This window comes from Ranitomeya imitator, chromosome 4 (genome assembly GCF_032444005.1).
Source record: "Ranitomeya imitator isolate aRanImi1 chromosome 4, aRanImi1.pri, whole genome shotgun sequence".
In the NCBI taxonomy this organism is placed as follows: domain Eukaryota; kingdom Metazoa; phylum Chordata; class Amphibia; order Anura; family Dendrobatidae; genus Ranitomeya; species Ranitomeya imitator.
In genome coordinates this window covers 505,617,894-505,633,956 of record NC_091285.1, presented here as the reverse complement: position 1 = coordinate 505,633,956, position 16,063 = coordinate 505,617,894, and the positions used below count along the sequence as shown (strand labels likewise).

Sequence of the window (16,063 nt, the reverse complement as noted above, 5' to 3'; positions counted from 1 at the left end):
TTGCAAACATGCTGTCATGTACCAACTTTAAGGACACAGCCTCGCTCATTGAAAGTCTATTGAGCAGAGCTGGACGGTGACCATAAGTATACATATCGCATAGTTGTGGTCACATGAATGCCCACTCCTGGCAAATTGTCACAGCGCGCAGTCAGTGCGCTGTGAGGATTTACAAGTCTAACTGTACCATACAAAGTATACTAGTGTACCCTAAGGCCAGACAACTCCTTTAAAACCACATCAAAATAAACTATGGCTGTCCTGCAAAATTTTTGGCAACCTTAGAGATACAGTGGATACGGAAATTATTCACAATTATTAATTTAAAATTTTCACTCTTTGTTTCATTGCAGCCATTTTGTAAATTCAAAAAAGTAATTTTTTTCTCTTTAATGTACACTCTGCACCCTATCTTGACTGAAAAAAACAGAAATGTCGAAATTTTTTCAAATTTATTTAAAAAGAAAAACTAAAATATCACTTGGTCATAAGTATTTAGACCCTTTGCTCAGTATTGAGTAGAAGCACCCTTTTGAGCTAGTAATGCCATAAGTCTTCTTGGGAATGATGCAACAAGTTTTTCACACCTAGATTTGGGGATCCTCTGCCATTCTTCTTTGTAGATCCTCTCCATTTCCGTCAGGATGGATGGTGAATGTTGGTGGACAGCCATTTTCAGGTATCTCCAGACTGGCACTTGGACGCATTCATGTTTCCTTCAATGGCAACCAGTCATCCTGTCCCTGCAGCTGAAAAACACCCCCATAGCATGATGCTGTCACCAACATGTTTCACTGTTGGGATTGTATTGGGCAGGTGATGAGCAGTGCCTGGTTTTCTCCACTCATACTGCTTAGAATTATCACCTAAAAGGTCTATCTTCGTCTGATCAAACCAGAGAATCTTATTTCTCATAGTATGGGAGTCCTTCATGTGTTTTTTAGCAAACTCTATACAGGCTTTCATATGTCTTGCACTGAGGAGAGGCTTCCGTCTGGCCACTGTGCCATAAAGGCCCGACTGGTAGAGATATGACCATGTGATATTTCAGTTTCTCTTTTTTGATAAATTTGCAAAAATTTAGACATTTCTGTTTTTTTTAATCAAGATGGGATGCAGAGTGTACAATAATGGGAAAAAATTAACTTTTTTTGAATTTACCAAATGGCTGCAATGAAACAAAAAGTTAAATATTTAAAGGGGTCTGAATACTTTCTGTACCCACTGTATAGTCTAGTTAATGTTAACCCACTTTTAACTTCCCTATCAGGGAATCAAGAATAGGTAAAAGGGAGTCTCTTATTTGGAGAGAGTTGTTATTTTTAGAGGACCTTTGATTCCATAATGCTGTACATTAGAAGGGGTTACATACATGATACAAATATAAAACAAGGTTAACAAACTAACAATGACAGACTGGTACAGAAAGGAGAAGCCCTTTCCTTGGAAGCCTTACAGGCTGGAGGAAAGAGATAGCAGGGTAGGGGGTTGCGGCAGCTTCAGTGGTAGTGAGGTGGCAGCAGGGTCATTGCAGTCTGTAAGCCTTCTTGAAATGGTGGGTTTTCAAGTTCCTCTTAAAGGTTCCAATTGTGGTGGATAGTCAGATGTGTTGAGGCTTAAAATTCCAGAGGATGGGTGACACTCGGGAGAAGTTTTGGAGGTGATTGGGTAACGAACTATGAGTGTGGAAGAGACAATGAGGTCCAGAGGTTGTGTGTTGGAAGATATTGGGAGATTAGTTCAGAGATATACGGAGGAGACAGATTAGGTACGGCTTTGTAGGTCAGTGTTAGCAGTTTGAACTAGATATGTTTGGGAATTGGTAGCCAATTAAGGGATTTACAGAGGTGTAGCATGGAGAGAGTTGGATTAGTTGGGCATCAGAGTTAATGACGGACTGGAGAGGTGTGAGAATGTTAGCAGGAGGCCACAGAGGAGGATATTACAGTAGTTGAAGTGGGAGATGATGAGGACGTGTACTAAAATTTTAGTAGATTCAGGGTTGAGGAAAAGACAGATTCTGGAAGTATTTTTGAGTTGCAGGTGGCAAGAGCTTAGATGTGCAATTTGAAGGACAGGGCTACGGTTTATGCTGTCTATAATAAGCCAGCAGGTGAACTACTAATGCTGTGGACAAAGAGCACCATGCGTGCTCGAAACGCGTTCAGCTAACTTATGGCTTCTTTTCTGGAATAGCTGTGCAGTCATTCCCAAGCAGCTTTTTCTGAATTTTAATATGTGGAAATAAATTTGATGATTTTTTATTCCGGAGCTGGATTTTCTTCTTACTTATCCAATACTGGACGTTGGGCGGTGGCGTTTTCCTTGCTCGGATGTTCGTGTGGACTTTCATGGATTTGCTGATGGGGGTGAGCTGAAACCTAACCTTTTTCACTGTTCAACTACTACCACAACTGTTCCTGTGTCTACCTTGTGAAGCAGCTGAGTGAGTCAACCACTCACAAGTGGTGTTTTGAGTGCGGGCAGTGTTCCAGGAACATGCAGACAGGCTGAGGACAACTGCATGTCCTGGGTGAAATCCACCATTCAGAGCAAGATGTCCGGCAGCATGGAGGAGCTTGTGAAACATCTCGTCCAGGTACAGCAGCAACATCAGCTCACCAGTCAACAATAGAATTTGGCACAACAGGAGACAAATAAGCTGTTAGCACAGCAGCTTCAGCAACAGCAGCAGGAGGCACTAACATGTCAAATGGAGCTCCTCGCAGAGGCAGTTCGTGTAAGGATGGCGGTCTCCTCTATGCCTCCAGGTGATGATGCGTACGTCTGGAAAATGGTAAGACGAGCCATACAGAAAATGACCCCAGGGGATGATGTCGAAGCCTTTTTGACTGTGTTCTAGCAGGTAGGAGAGCATGAGAGGCTACCGCCAAAGCAGTGGGCAGAGGTGCTGGCCCCCTATTTGACCGGTGAACCCCAAAAGACGTATTATGACATAGCCCTCTAGGATGCCAAAGAGTATGGCAAATTAAAAACTGACATTCTGGCACGCCTGGGAATGACAATGTCTGTAAGGGCTCAGCGAGTACACAGCTGGACGTATGCTGGTGACAAACCCCCAGATGTTTGATCTTTTGCACCTGGTTCAAAAGTGGCTGCAGCAACAGACTTCCACTCTGACCCAAGTGGTTGAGCGTGTGGTGATGGACAGGTTCATCCACTCCCTCCCGAGGCCGATACAGACCTGGGTTGCCCAGGGCAAGCCCCAGAATGCAGACGACTTGGTCGGCCTGGTTGAGAGATACCAGGTTGTGGAGAAATCACCCATAGCTGGGGGTGTCCCAACCCAGCAGAAGGGTCACCTAAGCCTGTTATGAAGGATGTGGTCTGTTGGCGGTGTCACAATCCTGGACACATACCTGCCCAGTGTCAAAATTCCCTTAAACCAATGGACTGCAGCCTAGGCAGCCGCTGCTCCTATTATGCCTACCCGGCCTGCAGTGTGGAATATCAACCCAGCGAGGGTCACCAGTCGTGTTCCAAGTCTGTCAATGGGGTAATGGTTCTGGGACTGTTGGACTCAGGAAGTCTGGTGACACTAATTAGCGCTGCACTGCCTAACAAGTTTGTGGACATTCGCTGCATACACAGAGATGCCAAGGGCTACCCTGTAGCCAGAGTAACCATGGGAACAGACTTTGTTAATAAGACCCATGAGTTTGGGGTGGTAAAAGACTTAATTAATCCGATTATTCTGGGTCTGGATTTTTCTCTGTTCTGGAACTTGTGGCAAAAAGGGAGCTGGACAGAAAGCTCGGGTGAAAAGCCAGGCCCCTGTGAAGGCAACTCAGTCAAAATCAGAGGCGCAGGAGTTTCCCCTATGTATCCTCGCTGGAGAGGAGGATTAGACGGTAACAGAGGAGCCCAGCTTCCCTAACTTAGAGGTGCCTGAAGAGAACTTTGGGACTGCTCATCTTCAGGATCTTACATTGAAGGGGCATTTGAGAACATGACTGTATGTAATGCGGTTGCTCAAGGGCCAGGGGCTGACACCAGGTTCCCTCATTCTGCAGTACATGGCGAGTTATTGTATCGGGTGACCAAACTGAGGGGAGGAGAGATAGTAGAGCAGTTGTTGGCTCCAGGACCCTACCGGCAGAGGATATTAGATGTGACCCATTCACATGTTTTGGGTGGACATCTGGGGGTGGGGAAAACTCAGGAGAGAGTGCTGCAGAGGTTCTATTGGCCAAGGTGTTACCGAGAGATCTTTAATTATTGTAGGTCCTGCCCATCCTGTCAGATAACTGCTCCTACTTCTCAGTTCCGAAGACCCTTAGTTCCCTTACCTGTGATAGAAATCCCCTTCGAGAGGATTGCTATGGACCTGGTAGGTCCCCTCGTTAAATCAGCATGCGGCCATCAGTACATCTTAGTGGTCATGAACTATGCAACCCGGTACCCAGAAGCAGTGCCACTGAGGAACGCCTCAGCTAAGAGTATCGCCTGGGAGCTTGTCCATATCTTTGCCAGGACCATTTGCCCAAGGAGATTTTGATGGACCAGGGGACCCCGTTTATGAGCAAAATGATGCAGGCGCTGTGTAGCATCCTCTAGATCACCCAGCTGCGAATCTCCATTTACTATCCGCAGACCGATGGTCTTTTGGAGAGCTTCAACAAGACCTTGAAGGCCATTATCAAGAGGGTTATTGAGAAGGACAATCGGAACTGGTGCTATCTTCTCCAATTCCCGCTTTTTTCTATCACAGAAGTCCCACAGGAATCCACTGCCTTCTCACCGTTCAAGCTCCTGTACGGCCTACATCCACGAAGGCTATTGGACATCGCCAAGGAAACCTGGGAAGCCGAGTTCACGCCACACTGGAGGGTCATTAAGCATGTCGCCCAGCTGCAAGAAAGGATGGCTCATGTAATACCTATTGTAAGATAACATTTTCTCCAGGCACGGGAGGCCCAAGCGAGGGTATGCAACCGATTAGCAAGGCTAAGGCAATTCCAACCAAGTGCTAGTAGTTATCCCTGGAGAGCAAATTCTTGGCAAAGTGGCAAGGCTCATATGAAATTGTGGAAAAACTCGGAGACGTGAATTAAAAGGTACACCAGCCCACTCGCAGGAAGCCGCACCAGATAAACTATGTGAACTTACTCAAGCCTTGACTCTCCGTTCCCTGTCTGCATGCCCGCACCCTGTTGCTGCGATGTCCCAAGGTACCAGTACTTAGCCAGACTTTTCATTGGGTCTACCTTGTATTATACTTCATGGTGCAGCAATCCAGTACTCTGGATATTCAGTGTGATCATTATCAGCTTGTTCTTTTAACTGTTACCCTCTATGAAGCATTCACTGATAGTATGCTGGCTATATCTATGGCACCCACGCCTCAGGTTTTGCGGGCTGTGCAACAGTGATATTTTTGTGCTGTCTTTCAGCGCATTCCCCTTTTTTTGTAACATCTGATGCGCTGTTCTTTTTAGCTGTTTTTGCTCACTTTCACTGTTGTCTTTTTTGTATGATCTATCTAAGAAATAAATTTTCTCTAATAAATTATATATTTATATTTATCCTTGTTTGGTATGGACTTTGTGTATTTTTACACTTGACGTTTTATAACCCTTTAGTAATATTATTGATCCATTACCATACAGTGTTTTTTCGGTTTATATGTATTGGCTCACGGGGGATGCCCTCTGGTAGCTCTGAGGTTTGTTTTGTAGGTTAATTACTAATTCTAAAGAATAGTGGGCACATCTATCCACTGCACAAACACGCAACTTAAGGTACCTTCACACATAACGATATTGTTAACGATATCGTTGCTATTTGTGACGTAGCAACGATATCGTTAATGAAATCGTTATGTGTGACAGCGACCAACGATCAGGCCCCTGCTGGGAGATCGTTGGTCGCTGAATAAAGTCCAGAACTTTATTTCGTCGCTGGACTCCCTGGAGACATCGCTGGATCGGCGTGTGTGACACCGATCCAGCGATGTCTTCACTGGTAACCAGGGTAAACATCGGGTAACTAAGCGCAGGGCCGCGCTTAGTAACCCGATGTTTACCCTGGTTACCATGCTAAAAGTAAAAAAAAACAAACACTAGATACTTACCTACCGCTGTCTGTCCTCCAGCGCTGTGCTCTGCACTCCTCCTGTACTGGCTGTGAGCCGGAAAGCAAAGCGGTGACGTCACCGCTGTGCTTTCCGGCTCCCAGCCAGTACAGGAGGAGAGCAGAGAAGCAGAGCGCAGCGCTGGAGGACAGACAGCGGTAGGTAAGTATCTAGTGTTTTTTTTTTTTTAACTTTTAGGATGGTAACCAGGGTAAACATCGGGTTACTAAGCGCGGCCCTGCGCTTAGTTACCCGATGTTTACCCTGGTTACCGGCATCGTTGGTCGCTGGAGAGCGGTCTGTGTGACAGCTCTCCAGCGACCAAACAGCGACGCTGCAGCGATCCGGATCGTTGTCGGTATCGCTGCAGCGTCGCTTAATGTGAAGGGGCCTTTATTTGAATGGATCCAATGTAACGCTTCATTACTCCTTTGAAGGGACTGCATAGAAATTAAACAATTGATGCCACGTTATCCCACAGACAACTGATTGATGTACTGATTGATGTAGGTCCCATCAACAGGCGACGTTATGATCTGATTATTTTCAAGGAGCGAGTCTAGCAAAAAGGAATTTTCAATGCTTAAGCGGCATATACTGTTGTTGTGTCCTCATGTAGCTGTCGTGGTTGCTCTTTGGATGTCTCCTGAAAATCAGCTATGTATCTATATTTTTAATGTGTGTTTTAATTCGATTATGACAAGGAGGGAATAGCAAATGCTTTAGAATATTTAGAGCTTACATATCAAGTCAAAATGTAAGCAAGATATAATGGCGCCACAAATAATTTTCTGTCTTTTTTTTACATTTAGCCTCCTGTAAAATTTCTTTTCTCCATTCTGGGGAAGAGCAATCTCCAGTTTTCTGGAATTAACGTCAAGTTGACCATCTCCACCAACAGCCTTATGCTGACTAATATTGACACCCAGCAGGTAGGTGTGAAGACCGTGCAAATATACACCAAAGTATAGTATGATACAAAGTTAGGTTAATTGCCACAATTGAAAACCAGCTTCATACAACTGATTTCTACACACCACATTCAGATGTATGGGAAGCCTGTGATTTATAGAACAAATCTGCCACCTGTGAATATATCCATATAGTCATCATTCTCAGCCACTGAATAGTCTCCTCTTCAAATCAGATGCCATCCATTGTATTTATGGACGCCAGCATTTCTCTGAAACAAAAAGCGAAACCTGATAACCTTTTAAAATATATCTGCCTCTGGGTATACGTTAATTCATGATGTCACAGGAGTAGTATTCTGGGGAAGTAACAGACATGCAAAAGGACAAGTTCTGAAAACAAACAAAAGAATAATAAGGCAAAATGATAATTGAATGGGAGGAACAACACAATAGGTATGGGACGACACTAATTGTGGCCGGAGGGACTGCCCTTGGTTTGGCAATATGAATATGCATAAAGTTGTATAAGCCCCTCTCCCAGCCGGTGTCTGAATTACTCCTGGATATAATGTGCAGTGAAGCATACAGGGTAAGAAGGAGAGGTTGAAGATATTTATCACCTTCAGATTATTACCATATGTTGGATTATATATAGGTCTTGTGTAACTTAGCCATGGTTTTTACCTTCCCATTGTAATTTTCTTAGGTAGTTGCAAATCACCATATGCAATCAATATCATTCGCTTCTGGTGGAGATCCGGTACGTATTATATTTCATCTTTTTTAAAACAATTTACAGTATATTATAGCATTATATATATATAGATTTTTTTACTGAATGGTTCTGTATGGAATAGCACAGCAGACTGTTCTTTTACATACAGAAGAAAAAACGTATACAAAATGTGCCAGTCTTACAGAAGACAAGCACACTCTTGTCTTCTGTCAGGTGACTATGGGACTATGGATATGTCTGACATATTCGACAGCGAACAGATACTGCATAACGCCATGAGAACCCACTCCATCGGTCTATATATGTTTACTTTCAGGACACATCCTAAATATTATCGAATCACACCTTTCTATGCGTTAAATGTTATTTGCATGAAATTATTCGAGGCCGGAAAGAGGCCAACTGTAATGTCCTTCAGCAGAAATACTAACATAGGCCCCAGAACACATCAGGTAAATGTCGGCTGAAACATCTGATTCCGACCATAATGAATGATCATCAGCTGTCTTGGTGAAACGAACACTTGTTCTTGTGAACTGATGGTCGATTGACGAATGTTCGGCATCCTTCAAAAGACCAATTGTGCATGTTGGATTTTTTATGGCCGATCATAAGTACTCGTAGAATCATAGAAGTTGGAAGGGACCTCCAGGGTCGTGTCCAACCCCCTGATCAATGCAGGATTCACTAAACCATCTCAGACAGATATCTGTCCAGCCTCTGTTTGAAGACTTCCATTGATACTGGCTGTATCATTAGTCTAAACATCCAACAAGGCCAATACTGCCCAAAATGTTTTTTTTTAGCGTTTTCTGACCAACGAATGACTGCTCCTCAACACATATTTGTCTCATGTGTAAGGGGGCCTTTAATGTCCAGAAAAGTGTCTGTCCCAGTGATTACTACTTCATCTCATGTGTCTGGGTCCTGGATGTTAAACTTCTGATACATCTATTTACATGTGAGTTAAGGACATCTCTTTTGTAAACCACTCTCTTAGGGTATATGTACATGTTGGTAGAAAAAATGCTGCAAAAAATAAGAAAGATATATATATTGGTACCGTGTTAGCCAGTGGATCGAAAAATATTTAGAATTGAGAGTCCTCAGTGGTTGATACCTTTTAATGGCTAATAGCCATTAAAGGGCAAAAAATAAGCACATTTTTGCATTTTTTTGGTAGTTTTTCTCATTCATTGTGTAAAACACTGCAAAATGCCGAAACAATTGAAATGCAGCAGATATGAAACCGCTTCAAATCTGCAACGAAAAATGAGCAGCACGCGCATGAGATTTTAGAGCTCTTATTCACTTTTTTTTAATAACTGTAAAACACTACGGTAAAAAGTGGCAAAAATGCAACATATGAACAAACCCTTATACTTTGTTCTTTAGGTTTAATGCTTCTTTAACAGTTGCATGATCTATGGATCTTTAACATTGAAAATGTATTTATTATTTTAGGACACAACTGACTATGTTGCATACGTAGCTAAAGATCCAGTAAACCAAAGAGGTAGGACATACATTACATATTTCCATTTTTCTTCTCAAGCGTTTACCTTTGTTCACCCTATTAGATCTGTACAATAAACAAGGGTCATCAAGAAATTTGTAGTATCAAAAATCCTTGGTGCTGATTCAATGTAAGCTAAGAGCAGAGCAGGACAGCTTGTAACTAAAATGCAGTGGTATGTGCACTGCAACCGTAGTTATAGAAGAACCAGTCAGACCGGCTTCACACATCCAAGCTATGCAGTTCATGTATGGACCATGATTTCCAGATCAGCTCTTGGTCTCCTGACCTTAATTCTAAAGCCTTGTAAATCCTTATGAGTAATTTGTTGAGTTCTGGACAGGAGATCGCATCTATAGACTTACTGTGGAAATCGGATGTTTGAAACTGGTCTAAGGGCTTGAGACTTCATGGCACTGGAGAGCAACCCAAAAATGTGGTAGAAGAGGAACGGGATGACACAGATCTCTGGCCAGCTGCAGAGGAAGAGCTCAAGGCAGCGGAATGCACTTTGTGTCCTGCAGAAAGTAGATCAACTGTGGACCAGTTAGAGACATATAGGTGTCGCAAATGGGCTCACATCCCAAGGGACTTGAATGCATTCAGTGAAAACCAAAATGATGTGGAGGAACTTGAGTCCTTAGCAGGTATTGGGGTTCAAGTGAGACATTGACCTGTGTATGGGCTAGGCTGTTTTTTATATGTAGTTTTGATGCAATCACTGTTTTATCAGCAGGAGATTATCATTTCAGGACCAGTAAACCTGCTGCTAGGTAGTTATGTGTATGAGCTACGTATAATCCCGCCCTCACCACTGATTGACAATTTTCTCTGTACACTGTACATAGGCAGAAAGCAACCAATAAGTGATGTGGGCGGGGTTATACAGAGTTCAACATTCAGAGAACAGCTAGAACCGCAGCAGATAAATCAGTAATTGCATCAAAATGACAGTAAGCAGCGCAGAAAGTGACATATCGCTGGAATCAGGGTATCGTCTCCTGCATTATTCTACTCTCAGATGAGGTAGCGAAACCCTGGTGACAGATTCGCTTTAAAACTTAAATAAAAGCTGAAAATAAGGATATTACAGGGGTAAAATCAAACAGAGCCATTAAATTAACCATTTCCAAACACAGCTGTCTGTATTTATATTTCTTTTAGTATCTCATATTGCCATACAGGACAAATAAACGAGATGTCATTAGTCTGGGACTTTACATTGGAAAATATTTAATCTAGTGTACATACAGATGGATACAACTAAATGCCTTGTTGATGGGACTTAATGGTGTGATTCCATTACATATGAAGCAATGTATACTGGACAGATAGGGAAGAGAGAAGAACATTTCTTTGTGGCTATATGTCCTGCATTAGTCATAGAGGAGTCAGACTGAAGCTAAACAGAGTCTCCAGTATCCTCCAGGAAATCTGATTTATCAGTGGCAGTGATACCAGAGAAGAGAATAACAGAGTTATTTTTTTGCTCAGCTTTGGTTCCTCATCTGCTGCGCATCTCCATCAGGAACACAAGCTGCTTCATTACGATGTCGGACCAAATAGACTTCATAGAGTTGGCAGAGCTTGATCTGAAAATGTGCATGTACATACAAGTGCTTCTCACTAAATTAGAATATCATCAAAAAGTTAATTTATTTCAGTTCGTCAGTACAAAAAGTGAAACTGATATATTATATAGTCATTGCAAACAGAGTGATCTATTTCAAGTGTTTATTTCTGTTAATGTTGATGATTATGGCTTACAGCCAATGAAAACTCAAAAGTCATTATCTCAGCAAATTAGAATAATTAACAAAAAAACCTGCAAAGGTTTCCAAAGAGTTTAAAAAGGTCCTTTACTCTGATTCAGTAGGTTCCACAACCATGGGGAAGACTGCTGACTTGACCGATGTCCAGAAGGCAGTTAATGACACACTCCACAAGGAGGGTAAGCCACAAAAGGTCATTGCTAAAGAAGCTGGCTGTTCACAAAGTGCTGTATACAAGCATATTAATGGAAAGTTGAGTGGAAGGAAAAAGCATTTTAGAAAAAGGTGCACAAGCAACTGTGATAACCACAGCCTTGAAAAGATTGTTAACAAAAGGCGATTCAAAAATTTTGGGGAGATTCACAAGGAGTGGACTGTTGCTGGAGTCATTGCTTCAAGAGCCACCACACACAGACGTATCCAGGACATGGGCTACAAGTGTCGCATTCCTTGTGTCAAGTCATTCATGACTAATAGACAACGCCAGAAGCGTCTTACCTGGGCCAAGGAGAAAAAGAACTGGACTGTTGCTTAGTGGTCCATGGTGTTATTTTCAGATTAAAGTAAATTTTGCATTTCATCTGGAAATCAATGTTCCTGAGTCTGGCGGAAGAGTGGAGAGGCACACAATCCAAACTGCTTGATGTCTAGTGTGAAGTTTCCACAATCATTGATGGCTTGGGGAGCCATGTCATCTGCTGGTGTAGGTCCACTGTGTTTTATCAAGACCAAAGTCAGCGCAGCCGTCTACCAGGAAATTATAGAGCACTTCATGCTTCCCTCTGCCGACAAGCTTTCTGGAGATGGAAATGTCATTCTCCAGCAGGACTTGGCACCTGTCCACACTGCCAAAAGTACCAATATCTGGTTTATAAACCGCAGTATCACTGTGCTTGATTGGCAGCAAACTCTCCTGACCTTAACACCATAGTGAATCTATGGGGTATTGTCAAGAGGAAGATGAGATACCAGACCCAACAATGCAGACGAGCTGAAGGCTTCTATCAAAGCAACCTGGGCTTCCATAACACCTCAGCAGTGCCACAGGCTGATCGCCTCCATGCCACGCCGCATTGATGCCGTAATTGATGCTAAAAGGAGCCTCGACCAAGTATTGAGTGCATTCACTGAACATACATTTCAGTAGGCCAACATTTCGGATTTTAAAATAATTTTTCAATCTGGTGTTATAAAGTATTCTAATTTACTGAGATAATGACTTTTGGGTTTTCATTGGCTGTAAGCCATAATCAACATTAACAGAAGTAAACACTTGAAATAGATCACTCTGTTTGCAATGACTCTATACAATATGAGTTTCACTTTTTGTATTGAAGAACTGAAAGAAATGAACTTTTTGATGATATTCTAATTTAGTGAGAAGCACTTGTACATGGCACATGGTCTCAGACATCACTTTAGGAAGAGAAAGCTGATCCTACAAAAAATGTTGCAAATAACTCTAGCGACATACAAAGTGAAGGTCTCAGATTTAGCTTTTGCACATTGGTTCAGGACATCCGCTTATATTTTTGGGCAGCTTGCATTGTGACAAATTGTACCTCATCCAAGAAATGGATTTGGTCACTAGTCTAAATTGTGTGACATGGCCACTTCTAAATGGCTTCAGAAATAATAAAGACGTCAATGAAGCACTCCATGATGTGCAGTGCTAAACCACCACTGACCGGCAATATGGTTGCATGGTGGTGGTCGTTTAATAGCCCGGTCTAACACAAATACTCACTGAATGATCTGTGATAAATTGCTCAGCATGCATAGGCTGCATTGTTCTCGGCAGCACGAGTCCTGTTGAGAGTTACCAACTTGACTTTTTATTTTTTTCTGGACAGCTTATATAAAAATCAGAGACAGACAATATTTTTTACAGATACAATGGAAAACCATAATAAATAATTCTTATAATAAATGATAAATGTCTACAGCCCATAATTCTGATATGAAGATATTATCTACATTCACTATGAACTGTAAAATGATAATTACAGTAAAAGAATTCTGTATAAGTTTCTTCAGCTTCACAAAACAAAATGACAGATGCCTTACATTTTTGTATGGACAGAGCAAAAAAAGTGCCCCATTTTTTAGACAGTCCTGGGATTTCTCGACTGTTCGCAACCCAGGTCCTGTTTACAAAAAGGACATTGTGCTGCCGAGAATGATTATCTATTGTCCAGCACAAAAGATCATTTCACCTGACGATCGAATGAGTGTTTTGAGCTCATTTGTCTAGTGATCAACAGCCTGTTTCGACTGAACATTTATCATGAAGCAAGCATTCTAAGGAACGCTCGTTCATGATCATAATGCAGTGTGAACGGACCGCTACTCAGAAGCAGCAGTGTGTAAGTGGCAAGTGATTTGATGTATCACCCCCCAGACTTGCGGTGGGTACCGTGTCTTTGGCCACATCCTCTCATCTGACATGTTGATACGCCAATAACTGGCTTCTGACTACCAGTTCATCTGGCATACTCCATGTATTGATTATCATCTTTACTAGTGCGTTAAATTGCATACCCATTTACTACTTCTAATAGTACACTGATGAAGATCTTAAAAGACCGAAACGTTTCTTGTGACTACTGTATGTATCTCACATTACATTACATTTGTCTCTCATCACATCCACTTGAGTGTGCCAAGTATATCTACCATAGACAACTGGAGGCAGGGGTCAGCATAAGAGCGTTCTCGGTGCAGGGCTTCCCTGATGGTCCTGGGTAATAAGGGGAAATACAGTGAGGCAAAAAAGTATTTAGTCAGTCAGCAATAGTGCAAGCTCCACCACTTAAAAAGATGAGAGGCGTCTGTAATTTACATCATAGGTAGACCTCAACTATGGGAGACAAACTGAGAAAAAAAAATCCAGAAAATCACATTGTCTGTTTTTTTAACATTTTATTTGCATATTATGGTGGAAAATAAGTATTTGGTCAGAAACAAAATTTCATCTCAATACTTTGTAATATATCCTTTGTTGGCAATGACAGAGGTCAAACGTTTTCTGTAAGTCTTCACAAGGTTGCCACACACTGTTGTTGGTATGTTGGCCCATTCCTCCATGCAGATCTCCTCTAGAGCAGTGATGTTTTTGGCTTTTCGCTTGGCAACACGGACTTTCAACTCCCTCCAAAGGTTTTCTATGGGGTTGAGATCTGGAGACTGGCTAGGCCACTCCAGGACCTTAAAATGCTTCTTACGAAGCCACTCCTTCGTTGCCCTGGCGGTGTGCTTTGGATCATTGTCATGTTGAAAGACCCAGCCACGTTTCATCTTCAATGCCCTTGCTGATGGAAGGAGGTTTGCACTCAAAATCTCACGATACATGGCCCCATTCATTCTTTCATGTACCCGGATCAGTCGTCCTGGCCCCTTTGCAGAGAAACAGCCCCAAAGCATGATGTTTCCACCACCATGCTTTACAATAGGTATGGTGTTTGATGGATGCAACTCAGTATTCTTTTTCCTCCAAACACGACAAGTTGTGTTTCTACCAAACAGTTCCAGTTTGGTTTCATCAGACCATAGGACATTCTCCCAAAACTCCTCTGGATCATCCAAATGCTCTCTAGCAAACTTCAGACGGGCCCGGACATGTACTGGCTTAAGCAGTGGGACACGTCTGGCACTGCAGGATCTGAGTCCATGGTGGCGTAGTGTGTTACTTATGGTAGGCCTTGTTACATTGGTCCCAGCTCTCTGAAGTTCATTCACTAGGTCCCCCCGCGTGGTTCTGGGATTTTTGCTCACCGTTCTTGTGATCATTCTGACCCCACGGGGTGGGATTTTGCGTGGAGCCCCAGATCGAGGGAGATTATCAGTGGTCTTGTATGTCTTCCATTTTCTAATTATTGCTCCCACTGTTGATTTCTTCACTCCAAGCTGGTTGGCTATTGCAGATTCAGTCTTCCCAGCCTGGTGCAGGGCTACAATTTTGTTTCTGGTGTCCTTTGACAGCTCTTTGGTCTTCACCATAGTGGAGTTTGGAGTCAGACTGTTTGAGGGTGTGCACAGGTGTCTTTTTATGCTGATAACAAGTTTAAACAGGTGCCATTACTACAGGTAATGAGTGGAGGAAAGAGGAGACTCTTAAAGAAGAAGTTACAGGTCTGTGAGAGCCAGAAATCTTGATTGTTTGTTTCTGACCAAATACTTATTTTCCACCATAATATGCAAAAAAAATGATAAAAAAACAGACAATGTGATTTTCTGGATTTTTTTTTCTCAGTTTGTCTCCCATAGTTGAGGTCTACCTATGATGTAAATTACAGACGCCTCTCATCTTTTTAAGTGGTGGAACTTGCACTATTGCTGACTGACTAAATACTTTTTTGCCCCACTGTATGAGTTATTTGTAACTGAACAATAAGGCCATGTTCACACGATCCTTTTTTTCATGCGGAATTGCCGCGATTTTCCCGCTGCGGGTCCGCAGCTGTTTTCCATGCAGGGTACATTACATTGTACCCTATGGAAAACAGGAACTGCTGTGCCCACAATGCGGAAAATAAAAAAAAAAGCCGCGCTGAATAGCTGCGGGAAAAAAGAAGTACCATGTCACTTCTTTTTTCGGAGCCGCAGCGGTTCTGCACCCATTGAGCTCCATTGTGAGGTCAAACCCGCAGTAAAACCCGCAGATGAAAAAAATATCTGCGGGTTTTACTGCGGTTTGTGGTGCAGAACCGCTGCAGCAGGAAGTGCGGGGAAGCGGGCGGAAGTGCGTGGGCGGAGTGTGGCTGCCCCCCCGTGCTCCGATCCCGCCCCCCCGTGCTCCAATCCCACCGCCCCGTGCTCCGATGCCCCCCCCAGTGCTCCGATGCCCCCCCGTGCCCTAATCTCCCCCCCTTACACTTACCCGGCGTCCCGGTGTCCGTCCGGCCGTCTTCTCCCTGGGCGCCGCCATCTTGCAAAATGGCGGGCGCATGCGCAGTGCGCCCGCCGAATCTGCCGGCCGGCAGATTCGTTCCAAAGTGCATTTTGATCACTGAGATATAATCTATCTCAGTG

The 16,063-nt window shown here is 43.0% G+C and overlaps 1 protein-coding gene across 1 annotated transcript in view; it reads left to right on the top strand.

Annotated features, from left to right (window-relative positions):
* The window catches only part of SHC4 (SHC adaptor protein 4), a 179,730-nt gene that overhangs the window by 112,543 nt on the left and 51,124 nt on the right, over positions 1-16,063 (top strand). The window contains exons 4-6 of the mRNA XM_069766036.1: positions 6,907-7,030; positions 7,719-7,768; positions 9,209-9,260. Of these exons, the coding sequence (XP_069622137.1) occupies positions 6,907-7,030; positions 7,719-7,768; positions 9,209-9,260 (226 nt within the window). The remainder of the gene's footprint in view (positions 1-6,906; positions 7,031-7,718; positions 7,769-9,208; positions 9,261-16,063) is intronic.